The following is a 15,018-nucleotide window of genomic DNA, read 5'->3' as shown; positions in this document are numbered from 1 at the left end:
TTTGGCCTCCCTCCCTAGGCCAGTGCTAAATGGCCAGATAGATTTGGGAGCATTCATCATTGTAATCATGTTAGTTAATTATTCATAGGCTCCATCAGGCCTCTTCCTGGTGTGGCATGTAGTTATTAGAGAGTAGTAACATTAGTCAGCCAGACTCTCATGATGCAGAGGGTACAAAGGGAGATAGAGCAGGTTAGTTCTGCACACTGACACTCATTATTATTATTATCTCTCTGACTAATGTCTAATTGAGGCCATTCATTTTCTATTCAGGACACTGATGGGCAGAGTGGAATATATTGCTTTGTGTTTTATGTATTGTGTCTTAGCTACAGACTGTAATGCGGACGTAGCTGTAAAATATCCTACTAATATAGTAATACTAAACTAAATATCTCATTTTTAAACGTAACCAACAATCATGACAGAGGCTTGGGGTTGCAAAGATGCAAAATAACGGCCTTCACTAAGTCATGCTTCATCTGTCCAGATTACAGTCGTCCAGCCTCCAGCTCCCCGGCACATGGGGAGCAGATGGCCCCATAATCACCAGGGTTCATCTCAGTCTGAAACAGCAGCCATAACCTGCTCCTGATATTTGATTTAATTTCAAGTATAGCTTAAAATACAGGACATGTCAGCTGGCATCACTGCAAGAGACTCCATAGATTTGAGGGCTGGCAATGCCAACACATTTCATGGCTGTGGGTATTTAGAGCACGTTTACCCAGAGCTGTACTCAACATTGGGGTGGTAGATCCTTCCACAATTATTTAGCTAGTATATTTGCATGTAGCACTCTACAGGCTACTGCAGCCAGGGGATAGGAAAGAGTCACGGCTGATTTCTCTCTTATGTAAAGGTTGCTGCCTCCTCCCGGAATCACAAGACCTCCCTAATGTATGATAACACTATGGGACTCAATTGAAGCTCCATGCCCACAGGAGCCTCTCTCTCTCTCTTCATAATACAATTCATAATGCACACACCTGAATTTGACTTCCATATTGTTATGTTTCCTGTGAGATTTTTTAACAAACATCCTGCCTTTCAACAGCATCTGTGGTAAGGCTCATATAAAAACAAAAAAACAGCAAAACAGGAAACTCCCACAGATTAGATTTCATGCGTGGTGTTCCCAGTTTTATGGAAAGGCTGCACTGAGCAATATTTGGAATGAAACAAGTGATTGCGATACTTCTGTTGCCGAAAGTAGGTTGAAAACACGCACTTGGCTGCCTCTCTGTTCCACCCACATTCCAACAAATGCTTCTTCTGACTCATGCACCATAATGACGCCACACTGTGCATGTTTTCAGGACTAAAACATTTTCACAATTCTCTATGTGCTGATACCTCCTGCGGGGGATGGAGGTGGGGGTGATGGGGGGCGGGTAACAACTGCATCATAATGTTTCATGAATCCAGCCAGGAAAACAGAGATTCCGGAAATATTAGAGGCCTGCGTGATTCTGTTACTTTAACACAGCCAAACTGAAATGATTTCATCCTTTCGGTAGCATTGTTGATTAATTTCTGCTGTTATGTAACACCGCTGAACCTCCTTCACAGTTAAGCAACACAACATGGGAATGCCAACATGTTAATGCCAAACACTGTGAGCCTGCAGATGTGATTTTGAGCTGAAGAGCTACCTCGGGGGATTGAAGGAATCAAAGGCTTAGCAGAGATTTGAGTGGTGCAGGTCCATCTGAAACATCCTAATGTCAACACAATTGCTACTGAATCAGGGATTTTCTGCAGGCAGATAAGAGATTGACACAATGCAAACAAGCTCTCCAAATCTGTAGTTATACAGTAAGTACATGCAAAGTGCTTGAGTCGTATCTGGGACTCAAAGGTTCAAAATTCTATTAGCAAACATTTTCATGCATTAGTCATGCATTGTCACAAATGTGAACAGCTTAAATGTATTAAACACTGAGATGATTACTTTTCTTCCATGCAGTTGAAAACCTTTTTACAATAAAAAAAATAGCAAATTCCAATAATGAATAATGTATAAATACATCAGAGTATCATTATTATGAATGTTATGAATTAGCAACTCAAGCTGGATGTTTTACCAGTGTGATATTGGTATTCCACCCTTGAACCAAATCCTGAGTTAGCAGGTCGAAGAGGGATGGCAATATCAACAGATGGCAACTTTATTTTCTACAGTTAAGTCAGGTATTTGTGTGTGTATTTGTCAATGTGTGTATTTTGTGCAAGGGGACTTAAAGTAACAATATAATGCCCTTGAGCATGTTTTAAGTAGATTAAGGGAATCTCAAAGCCTAAATGAGGGCATGTTTAGGTTAAAATACTGTAATAATTGATCCACTTATGGATAGACTGTCTTCCTACAGTCTGCCTGACAAATAGCAGGCAACCAGCGCCAACAAGATCAGACACATTGTCTTGCCTCCTTCTTATCTCCCACTCTGGGCCTTTTCTGCCTCTCAAGCACCACACTCTGCCGTTAACTCTGCTGTCTTTTGCAGAATATTTGCACTGCAGTCTTTCTTCCTTGGTATTCTCCGTTGAATCTGCAAGTCATCTCTCTCTCTCTCAGTTTTAATTTAACTTTCCTTGTGACTTCATGCACTTTCTGAGTATTGCACATACTGTAGCTGGTATGTGTATCCTTTACAGATCTGTGTACACTGCAACTTGTGCTTGTTAAAACAAGTATAGGAATCTGCCAATAGAGTGAAAAAACTTTTTTGATCAGATGAAACAGTTTGCTGAGTTTTCTTGAAACTAACAACATCTTAAAAGACAAGATAACGTTTCATTAATACATCATGGAAACACACTAAACTGCATTGAAACTGAAATTTGCAAGTGAAACATTGCATTATATATAATATACTTTTCAGGAAATCATGAGCCTTTAAGGGCAATAATGTACCGATAGGACTTAAGATGACCTCTCATACTCTCTGCATTAATGGTACAAATACTTTGTTAATAGACAACTATTCACCTGATAATCTCTCCTCTCGTCAACCTTGTATATGAATTCTTATTTCTTATTCCATAATGAATTGTGTCTTTTAAATGGCTGCATGTCAAATAAATAAAGCTGTGATGAACTAAATGTAAAAAATGGCAGAGCCATTCAAATGGCAAAGACTGACAATGGCAGCAGGAGTAATATCCTGTGTGGGTAGAGAGGCGGCAGCATGGGAGGGGGTGAAGAGTAGAGGGGCCTAGGGGGTTAGAGTGGATGGGGGAATAGGGGTTAAAACATTCATACATCTCTTTCTCTTTGTCTAATATTTATGCATATATACAATTGTGATCACAATGTGCCAACTCCCATGGGAGCCTGTCTACCAGATGCATCTTATGGAAATGAAGCTTTGAGGTTATATATAAATATATATACATATGTTGTGTGATCCACACAAAGAGAACGTGAGGTAGACACAGAGTGGCGTGTAGCTGTGTGTATTCATTAATATTATTATGTGAATTTGTTGAGGTAGGGATGTGACCAGAATGCCGAAAGTAATACTTTACTAGTGGCGACCACTCTAGAGCCATACCATATACTGTACATTATACTACAACCTTAAGTATAATTGTATGTACTGTATGTAATATTTAAATCAAATTCACAACATGTTTCTCACGTTTGGAGGCAGGTGGTATCACCACGGTGGGAACAAAGTGGTCTTTAACTCCCCGTGTGAGGTCAGAGTGTACACTTTCACAGATACAAGAGCCCAGCATGGCTAGTTTGACCCCAACAAACTGCAAAGACATATTGAGGGGATAACCTCTTCCCAGGTCTCTCAGCGAGTGTGTTGCCCTGCACAGCATCATTGGCTTATGGTAATGAAATGTTCTGTCAATGAACAGCAGGACAAACAGTGAATGCAAGTGTCAGCTTGGACCAGCTTGCCATCTACACAAAGCAAAGAAATCAAGGTTGAGCTCATTGCAATTTTGATAAAACAGCCTGATGTCACGCTCCCATGTTTCACGACACTTGCTGTCCTCTTCATCTGTCTCACTTATTCCCATCGAACCTGTAAACACACATTTTTTGAGCCCGCTCCTTTATGCTCTCTCTCTCAGCATCACTTGGCCACTGAAGGTAGTTGCCATGGTTACACCACCCACAAGAGCCAGCTACCTTGCCTGTTACCGTAGCAACTGGTTCCCTACAGAATTTCAAGCATGTCACTCAGTCTCTTTCTCTCTCTCTCTCTCTCTCTCTCTCCAGCTTGTCTGCCTTGCTCTCTCTTTCTTTCTCAGATGAAAGAGTCCCCATATGTTTGGTTTGACTTTCTATCCCCAGTAGATCGCTAGCTTAATCCTTGGTTAGCTTTTCCTATTACTGACTGTTTGTTGTTTACACGCCACTTCAGTTACTTATGCAATACTAGGCCCTGCTGAGTTGGGCTTATTATATCCTCCTGTTATACCAGAGAAACTGCTTTCTTCAATCTCTTACTCTTCAGAGAGTGCACAAATATCTTTCTTAAAGATATTTCTACAATACCAATAATGTCTAATTATGTAATAGTTCCTATAAAAAAGATGTTGAATAATAATTTAATTTGAATATATTAGATATAATATCAGGTGCAACAAGAATTAGAATTATTATTGGCCATTATTATAGAAATTATTCAAATCTAAAAAGTCAAATGAATTCAATACAATCATAATTAATTAATCAATCATTTGCAAAACTGATAACCCACATTTTTCTTATGTCACTTTTTTATGTTTTATTTTGTTGTTTTTTTGTGTTGTGTTTGTGTTAAGTTTATGTCATTTATTATCAAGGTCATTCCTCATGATAAAATGTTCAGGTTTTAGGTGAAAATGTAAAGTGAATATCTTTGGTTTGGACAAATGAAATCATTTAAATTGATAACTTTTGCTCCCAGAAAAAATGTGATGGGAATTCTCTATATTCAATTTTTAACAATTTATAAATAAAATGAAAACAAATCATTGCATCAATGAAGAAAATGACTATATAAATGATACTCGCCCTTTATTACTATTATTATTAGTGATAATAATATTATTAGTGTAGGATTTATTTTTGATGAGCCCATTCTTGCTCACTAGCAGCTGGTGTGGTGAGTCAGTAGCTGACTTATTGATTGCTCACATGTTCCTCTACTTCAGAGTCACACACCCAGCATGTTACAATACAACTGAGTATCTTTCCATTTTGTTTTAATCAACTTGAACAACTCTCTGTCCTTTAGACATTCCCTTTGCTCTGCTCACAACCTCTATTACGAATAATCTGATTATAACGGGATCAGTCAATCAAGACTGTATCTGATATACCTTTTCCCCATGTTAACTAGCAAGGTGGTGCAACTGTTGTTCCGTCAGATGTTGGTAACAAAACACAAAAACTCAGCAACTCCAGGAGTAGTAGAAAGCACACTGACAAGAAAATAATAATGACATCTGAAATCATGTCAAGCTGACATATACTGTCTTGCTTTAGTCCTCTCCGTGTTATTTTAAACTGGGCCACTCTGGTAAGATAATGCGTGCTGTGTAGTCTGCTGGTCTGTGCTGCAGAATCACTCAGTAGATTAAATATTAGTGTTATCTCATTTCCTCAGGCTATAAAGTCTCCATGCACTGTCCAACTGAAGAGAAAATTGTTTAAGCATTGAGATTATCTGTACAAAAGACCCCTTACCATGCCCTGGTACCTCCATTTGTACTTTCATTACAAGTCACAGCTAGACTAGTCCAATTTGTTAGCCAAGCCTGGGTGAGTATTAACTGTTAATTGGCACAGCTTGGCCTTGGTGAGTGTGATGACGACGACCCTAAGCTAAGAAAACAATAAAAAACGATCGGTCTCCCCCCATCTCTAGCTGAATCTTTTTGTTGATGATTAACAGCAAACACAGCAGCACCTGAGTCTCTTTTATCATGTATATCTTTATCATGTTTCCACCACCAGCTTGGTGGGCAAACCATCTGTGCATACTCTATAAAATCTAGGCAGAGTCAAATGCAGGCAGCTTTTGTGTAGTCTATGCTGAATTCTTGAGTCAAATGTGGGAACATTGTGTCTCAAGGGAAAGGAGGGTATGTTTGAAACTCCCTTGGTGGAAATGTACCCTCTTGTACAGGAAATTCCACCCTAGAACACATTAAACACTGGTAAATAAACAACAGTTGGCAAGCAGCCTACTTGGGTCCCATATTTGGGGAAAAATACCAAACTTTAAGAGCGGATATGTTTTTTCTCTTTGGGTGATCATTATCATTGATGCACTTAAATTGAATTGCGATAACACTTCAAGTTCAAAAACAGGCATCAACTGAATATCTACTATCACTTAAAATTGACTTTACTGTTGCAGATTTTCAGGAAATCACTAAAAACTGAAAGCAGCTGATGACATAGATTCAGAGAAAATGAGTTTAACCAAAAGACAAATTTTAACACACATGCACGCACACACACACACACACACACACACTCTTTTGTAATGTGTATGTACTGAGGCAGGTCACACAATTACTAGAAAAGATGCAGCTGCATATATTATAGTGTTGTAGCCTGATTTTTGAAAGCACCGTGTGCAGTAATATAGATTATTAAGGATGTGATACACTGAGATGCATCGATGTGCATTGGGCAAGCAAATCGGTGACAGGTGAATCATAATTGAACTGAATCATGAGGACACTGAAGATTCACCATAGACAGATTCATACCTTACACTGTGTAAATCAGATTTTTAAAAGTGCATTATTAAGTTAAGCTGGCAATGAATTGGGATAACCAAAAGATGCAAATAAAGACAGGCAGATTCAAATATGAAAAATAAAAGGAAAACAGCAGGTATAGCAAAGTGCAAAAAATAAAAAAATAAAATAAAGAGTGAGGCGCATGAATAATTAAAGGACAATCAAAGTATACTTGAGGAAAGTGAAAAGATGTCACTGGCCACTGAAAGCTGCTGAGACAGATGGAAGGAGCAGTGGGTATGAGAGGGGTAAGGAGTGCCTCTGGGATATGGCGGGGAGAACAGAGAAGGCTAGGGCAGAGACAGAGAGGAGGGGTGGGGGGTTGGGGTGCTGAGAATAGATGAGCAGGACAGAGGCAGGGAGGAGACAGGCATGGGGATTTTCTTTTGTGTACGAATCTGGGGAGTGGGCCTGGAGGGTGTAGAAAGGAGGGGTGGGGGATTGGGGTACACAAAAACCAGGTAGCATGAAGAGAGAGGGCTGATGTCGGAGCATTGGAAGGGTGCGTGCAACTGCTAAAGCCTCACTGACAAGCGAGAGCCCAGACCTTCAATAATTGATGCAGCTTCTGCAGCATGTCATCTTTATAAACCAGCAAATGTGTGGTGAATGTGTGTGAGTCTGTGTACTGAGTTATCTGTGGAATGAAGTGGAGTGCGTGACCTAATTGTGTATATCTGAGAAAACAGTGATTTCTACCTTTGGGTTCATATGATAAAATTGAGATTTGAGTCCTTCTGACAAAGCTGTTCAAAAATGATGGCAGAGCAGAAATGACCTGCCAAAAAGTACATCCATTTCCTTCTCTGATCATTTCCACAATGTTCTTCTACAAAATGTTCATAATGGCCTGATCAGTCTCAGTGGACACAACAACCCCACACCCTCTCAAACCCTGCAGCCGGGGCTGTTTAGGAAATTAGATTTGCAGTTCTGATTTCATACAACCCAGCGCACCACACTGACCACAGGCTTTTTCTTGCCTGTGTCCCTCCCCACCCCTCTCATTTCAGTGCCACCTGTGAATACACGTACATGACAGAGATGGATCTCTCTGCTCTCCTAGCTGCTCGGGCTGAGTAGCAATAAGGCCGGACTCCTCCATTAGCATGCACTCCACCCTGCAACCCACATAACATTCTACATGCTCTGCATCACTTAGACTCTCTCTCCTCCTTCAACCCTCAGGCTCTCCGTTTCTCAAATCATCCACTGTGCCAGGGCAATCCCCTCTCTCTCTGTCTCTCTCCAACCAGCCCTCAATCTCTTTTACTGCACTCTCACTCTTTCCCCCCTCCCAAACACGACAGGACAAGTGTTATCACCACACTGCAGATGTTTTTCGAGGGGGCTCCTCTGAAACCTCTCAGTGGCTGCGGCAGGACTGAACATCTTGCTTCACCCTGGCGTTAAACTTTTTTTCCACAGATATTCAACCCATTAGGCTTACTGAGGCAGTTGTGTGGGGTGTGAAGACCTTGGAATGCAGTGATATCGCTGCCCTGCAAGACTCATCAGAGGGGCCAGAGCTGGATGTGATGAGAAAGAATATGCTACCATCTCAATCCCTCTAGGTGACATTGGACAGACATAGAAACACACTCAGAAGACACTTGCACACAGTACCATCTAGCTTTTACAGACACAGGTGCAAGAGATCATAACAGATATTCAAAGCTTGGAAAGCTTGCCCCATCACTGAGTAGATGATGAAAGGTAAAGTAATCTTTTAGAAACTGAAAGTGGCTTTAATCACAATTCTTAAAAAAAAAAGCTCTTCCTTGATTATGTGTAACCTAGAAATGACCATGCAGTCTAGAAAGTCAAAGAAATTAACTCCACAAATGCGGCAGATTAGTTTATGACATGCTATAGAGACAAAATAAAGTGAAACATCATTAAACTCTGAATTGGGTATTACTTCCCTTTCCAACTGAGACCCATAATTTGAAATATTTCAGAAAGGCCAGGAGACAAGATTGAGTAATCTAAACCAGGATTTGGCAGAGCTTCCTTGAACCTAGCGGGAGGATGCCGCATAATTGTGCAATTAATGTCAACTTATTTTCCATGGAAAAGCTGGATGAACTACACGCCTGGAAACACAAACACAAATGTATACTTTCCTCATTTCCACCACAGACTCGACTAGACGACAATGGAGATGAAAACCCACAATAACCCCTCTGAACCACACGACACAAGGCACTGTTTCAGTGTTGTCAATTGCAAGCGTGGCCCAAAGGGTGCATAAATAGCATTCATTAATTTGTCACCTCTGGTAACAGCTCGATTGCTATGACACATTTACAGCACTCCTTTCCTCCAGTACTGTGCTGCTCTCGATTCACAATGACTCTGCAGGATTTAATCCAGGTACTGTGTGTGCCACTCTTCAAAAACTTGGAAAGAAAGCCAGATACACAGAGAACAGAGGCAAAAAAACATGTGATACAATAAAATGGTACGTTTTATGCCCACTGGCACACAGATATAGTAGAGAATGGCGCACACACGGGAATCCATTAGTGGAACCCGATTATCTCTTGCCTCTAAAATTAATTAAGTGAGTGTAGGGCAGAGTGTGTGTGTGTGTGTTTGGGAGAGAGAGAGAGAGAGAGAGAGAGAGAGAGAGAGGGAGAGAGAGAGAGAGAGAGAGAGAGAGAGAGAGAGAGAGAGAGAGAGAGAGAGAGAGAGAGAGAGAGAGAGAGAGAGAGAGAGAGAGAGAGAGAGAGAGAGATCTGGTTGTCCTTATCTTTTTTCCTTCTTTTTTTAACAAATCCTCTTGTGTTACTGCATTGAATGGCAGATTGGGGTGGGAGGTGCATGAATTTGTGTGGCTGTATTCCAGCACAAAGCCTGAAATTACTGCTTGTGGTGATGTGGTGGTACTGGGGGTAGGGGCTGGGGGCAGACTACACAGCAACTTTATGACTCACTCATTTTTATTTAATCTGCAGCCATTCTACAATGTGCTTCCTATCCCTCTACTCCTCACTTCCCCTCATAAAAAGTCCCTTCTCTCTCCCTATTTCCTCTTTTTGTGCTTTATGCTTTCCTAGGCTCCCGTTATTTCCTGTAACCTGTAGAACCATTGTTTCTGGGTTTTGGGTCTGCCACTACTATTCCTCTAACGTTCACACTGCAGCCATTTATCTTGATAAATAAAGGCCTGGTTGGCTGAAGTTAAGCGTACCTGAAGTCCCAACAGTGGTTATTAAAATGTTGAATTTGAATCAGATTTTCAGATTTGAGCTCTCTAGATGCAGTCTGGCTTTGTGTTTGTTGATGAACAGTGGTGTACTGGCCACTGGGCATACTAGGGCTAATCCTAGTGGGATACTGCATCAGTGGGACCTCTCCATGTGCGTTTTATTCAAGGTGTGCATGACAGTGCTAACACTAACCAAGTATTCTAGTTTTAATGGACCATTGTAGGCAATCTTTACAGAATATGTAAATTCACTTCACAACATCTATCTATCTATCTATCTATCTATCTATCTATCTGTCTGTCTGTCTGTCTGTCTGTCTGTCTGTCCAGGAATGTCTGTTTTTGGCTAATTAAGCCAGTTTTTAGTCACAAATCTAATAGTGCCATAAGCAGTCTTGCTCATAGATGTGCAATATTGGCCTATATACTCAAAGATGTTCAAGGGTTAGCTACCATTGTATAATTGACATAAATGACATGGCAAAATCTGACACATCAGCTGACAAAAGTATATTTTCTCACAGTATATATGTATCATCATATCCCCCATCTTTATATTATGACATGTATCAAAATGTGACTTATTTTACTTTACTCATTACTCTTTATTGCTATTATTAATGTCAGACTACTATACATGTCTACAGGCTGCCCATGAAGGTGGTTGATTCTATCATCTTTTCATGCATGACCTTTCATGTCAGGATGAGAACAGCTTGGCGTGTCAATTAGCTAAATGCTTTGGATGCCATGCCAGGTACTAGAAGTGCTATTCAAACTGAGGTACCTTTAAAGCCATTACTGAATGTGACATAAATGACAGCTTGACCACAATGTGTCTGTCCAATCATAGTACCAACGCATGTTAAATGTTTATTTCAGCAGGGAATTAAAAACAAAAAAAAGAGGTGTATTTGGGTTTCACTATTCCTTTACTAATTTATTAAGTACTATTATTTGGAAGCAATTACATTTGGAAGCGTGATGATTAGACTTTATCCCGATCCACTAACAAATTAAAATATTACACCATAAAAGAGATCAAACCAATTTGCCCAATTCACACATTTCAGCTGTACTGCAGTTGAGTAAATTAGGGGAAGCTGACAGTTTTATTGGGACTAATACCACAGTGTAATCCAGCCAGCCAACCCTCTCATAGTGTCATAATCTTCAGCGTAAACCTTCATGGGCAGGTCTTCTTGTATGAAGCTCAAGTCTGCTCCTCAGCATAGCAGTAATCCCACTAAGGCTCTTACAGAAGTGAAATTATTTAAGAATGAAAGGAGAGGCTTTATGACTGTTATAGACTCAGTGTGGAAGATGGCTAATAAATAAACATCTCACAAATCCTCTTAGAAACTTGGGGAGACTCGGAACCAGCCAGCGATCCTTTTTTCTATCAAAACAGCGTTCAAGAGCAGCTTTATTCACTCTTCATTTCCAGGTCATAAAAGAGGATTGACCTGAACCTCAGCTTCAGCTGGGACATCATGACTCATCCTTCTCCCCTCCATGTTAACAGGCACTTTCAATACCACCCAGCTCCCACACATGAGGGAAAATGCTGCAAACTGAATGCACATCTCAGTTCTATTACAGGGGAGATGATGAGTGACAAAATAGTTGTTGACATATAAAGGTCGAGTCAATCAAATTGCGGGCCTGCTGTAAGTCGTGATGAGACAAGAGGGAGGCAGGAGCAGCTGGTAGCCCCATTGATCTGTAGATCTGTACAAGAGACTTTCACTATCTCTTCTCTAGCATTGATGGAGACAGAAGCCAATAAGATGACCCAAGAGTTCTCATTAGTATACTGTATCACACACACTGACTGTATGTTCAATCAAAATGATCCTCTCTGTGGCAGCTTTTAACACTTTATTTACATGCATTATCAAATGAATCTGAAAGAAGATGTTTGACTGAAAATCTGACAGTAAAAACGGTTTATACGCCACAGTGCCTTTACTTACTACTCCTCACTGTAAAATTGAACTGGGCTTTTCTTATATATTCAGTGTTCTTCCATTAAGACCAAATGCAATAGAGAACATTAATTGAATATGCATGAATCCATCCTGCTCAAGAGCTGCACCACTCCTATAAAGGACGAATTTGAGCTGATTTCTTCCTCTGACAAGGCCAGATGGGATGCAAAGAGATGGGATTTCATCTCCATCCCTCCACAGAGCAAAGGGCCTATATAATATTTTTTTTCATGTCAGATATAGGCCCAGGCTTGACGCAGCGAGCCACATACACTGCAAACCACCTATGTATGTAGCCAGTTATATTTATAGCCAGTGTGTGAACTCCCATTCATATCTTATTACAGCATTTGCATTTCAACCAATTTGACCATCACTGCATTTTTGTGGACGTTGTGTGTTATTACTCTTGTTGACATAGGACGGTGCTCGGGGACGCATTTACAAATTAAACCTGCCCTAGATAAGGGTGTGTGTCAGCAATATAAGATAAGAACGACTGCATGCGTGGCGTGTATGTATGATGTCGACATTAACAAAAAATACTGCATTTAAACCCAAAGTCACGTCGATAATCATCAAAACATAGACACATTTTCAGTGCGCCATAATATAAGATTGAAATTGTCTGGTTCTTACCTCGACGTTTTCCCACACGCAATGGGACAATACAGCCATCAATATAGCTATTGCGGAATGTCCCATTTTTTCTCCTTCTTTTGTATCTTTTTAGGACCGAGTTGCTATTATAAAATAACTGACTCCAACATACGCTGTCTGGTTACATCAGCTGGAGTGATGGACACTGCGTTTTGTCGGCGCCTTCCTGCGATAGCTCCTACGTCTGCGTCCTGTTCGCTCTTTCCAACGGGCTCACCAATGGCAGCCTGGGCTTTTATGTGGATGAAGTCTGACAGAACCAAGCCCTGTTTCTGCGGGTGTTTATCACAGGCTTTACTCAAGGTGTCCTGGCCATGGCTTAGTGAAGAGAGACATCTGGTGGTGATGTGTTGAAAATACGACATGACATGGAGTTTGCCCACTGATTTCCAATATGTCAGTTTAACGGGAGAATCCAACCCAAAATAGAATTGACATTATTTATTCAGTTTGTAGATTTAAGAGGCTGCTGAACACTGAACATATTGACTGAATGATGGACAGTTTTTAACTCAAAGGATGCACATTACACATTTTAATGTAATATCACAATACTGAATCAATATTCAATACTGAATCACTCAGAGACAGTGGTCCACCTCCAAAAAAGTGTCACCTATAACATTATCATTTCAAATCGTTCTAAGTGTTTGCAAACTTGCTCACCCAAATCGTTGGAATAGCACACTAATGTATTATCTCTGCCTGTAATCACCATGACTCAGTGATGTTGAAATCAGGGCTCTGAGGGGACCATGCCATCTGTTGTAGGACTTCTTGCTCTTTTTGTCACTGAAGATAGTTGATTAAACATGCTGCTTTAGGGTCCCTTATGGCAGCCCACTGTGGGCCCTGTTACCAGCAAGAAATGAAGGGTACTTGTGGGCCCCACACCATGGGACCCCAGTATAACTATATAGTAGCCTGAGTGTGGTGCCCACTGTGGGTTAGCCCACTTAGGTGTAGCTCACAGTGGGCATGCTGCAGGGCCACAGTGGGATACTCACACCACCATACACACATCACCTGGGCTCCATAGTGTGGCGCCCACACATGCTCCTCATTTCACACTGATAATGGCTTATTGTGGCCTGCCTGGCTCAATTTTTTGCCTGCAGTTGCTCCACACAGGCCCTAAAGGGCGTATTTGCTGGATTATGACCTTGGCTTTTTGTTTGGGGTCATTGTCATGCTGAAGAATACATTTTGGACTAATTAGACACATAATGGATAACTATCCCTCTATGGTTTACTTGAGCAAGACTCAAATCCACACTAAGGCCATCACCTGATCAAATTATTTTATATGCAGTAGATTGACTTAGCGTGTAGTGATAGCCATAAGTAGATACATGCTTCTTTAAAATGGGTTGGAACCACTAAAAAAGCAGATGAATTAATGTACAAATATAGAAACTCTTGTTCTCTCCCTCTTCCTCAAATACAGTCAATAAATACTACCTTTATGCAATATAAAACAGAAGTGTTGACTCAGCTCCATTTCTATAGTTTGTGCTGTTGTATTGCATTGCATTGTACAGTAGGTTATTTATAATATGCAGTATAGAGGCTAAAGTAAATAGCCTACATTTTATACTTATTTACAGGCTACATTTTGTAAGTTTTCTAAACAAAGTCCACATAAATTAGGTTGAATACAGGATGATAAAAGACTTTATGAGAGGATATAACTCCAGCATTTTCTTCTGCATTTACCTTATTGCTTACATATCAAACTGCATTTCACATGAGAAGCTGTTTTTCAGCATGTTTGGCAGCAACATCCACATTTAGTCAGCAGGGGGAACACGTGGTAAGAAAATGGAGAAATGAACTTCCCCCTTAGTGCATACCTGCAGCTACTATAATCCCCAAACGGAAAGTGTGGAGAAAGGTAATTCAACAGTGACAACTGCATTGGGATAACGCTCATCTACACTCAATACAAAACAGTCTGTTAAGAAGTAGAAGAGCAAGTAATAATAAGCAGGGTGAGAATTAGACACAGACATTTACATTCATTACATTCACATTTAATCACAGGGAAACATGGTCTTTGCATATAACATGCTGGAAATTATGACACAGTTGGGGGAAATAGGACGGGTAGACGTTAAAAGTATATTTGACTCTGGGAAGGGAGGAATGGTTTATTTAGGTTGTTTTTTCAGGACGACTGGACTGGAAAGACAGCTATACATAAAATGAATGGACACTAGGGGAGAATAAAATCTGAGGGTGGCAGTAAAGCAACATCAGGGATGCCAACTGCTGTAAAACCTCTCAGAAGAAGAATAATTTCCAAAAGGTGAAGAAGCAGGTGGTTGTTAAAAAACGTTGATATATGGACAATTTAAAGTACAATGTAATGTGTAGGCTATAATATGGGAA

General features: G+C 40.4%; 1 protein-coding gene across 2 annotated transcripts in view; it reads right to left on the bottom strand.

Moving 5' to 3' along the window:
* The window catches only part of aplp1 (amyloid beta (A4) precursor-like protein 1), a 34,866-nt gene extending 21,975 nt beyond the window's left edge, over positions 1-12,891 (bottom strand). The window contains exon 1 of one of the 2 annotated variants that reach the window (XM_053327518.1): positions 12,607-12,891. In XM_053327518.1, the coding sequence (XP_053183493.1) occupies positions 12,607-12,672 (66 nt within the window). In that variant the 5' untranslated portion in view covers positions 12,673-12,891. The remainder of the gene's footprint in view (positions 1-12,606) is intronic. The other variant, XM_053327517.1, reaches the window with a different exon arrangement.
* Positions 12,892-15,018: the final 2,127 nt, after the last annotated feature.

Source organism: Scomber japonicus, chromosome 10 (genome assembly GCF_027409825.1).
Source record: "Scomber japonicus isolate fScoJap1 chromosome 10, fScoJap1.pri, whole genome shotgun sequence".
In the NCBI taxonomy this organism is placed as follows: Eukaryota; Metazoa; Chordata; class Actinopteri; order Scombriformes; family Scombridae; genus Scomber; species Scomber japonicus.
Note: the sequence above shows the minus strand (reverse complement) of the source record. Positions and strands in the feature narration are given on the sequence as shown.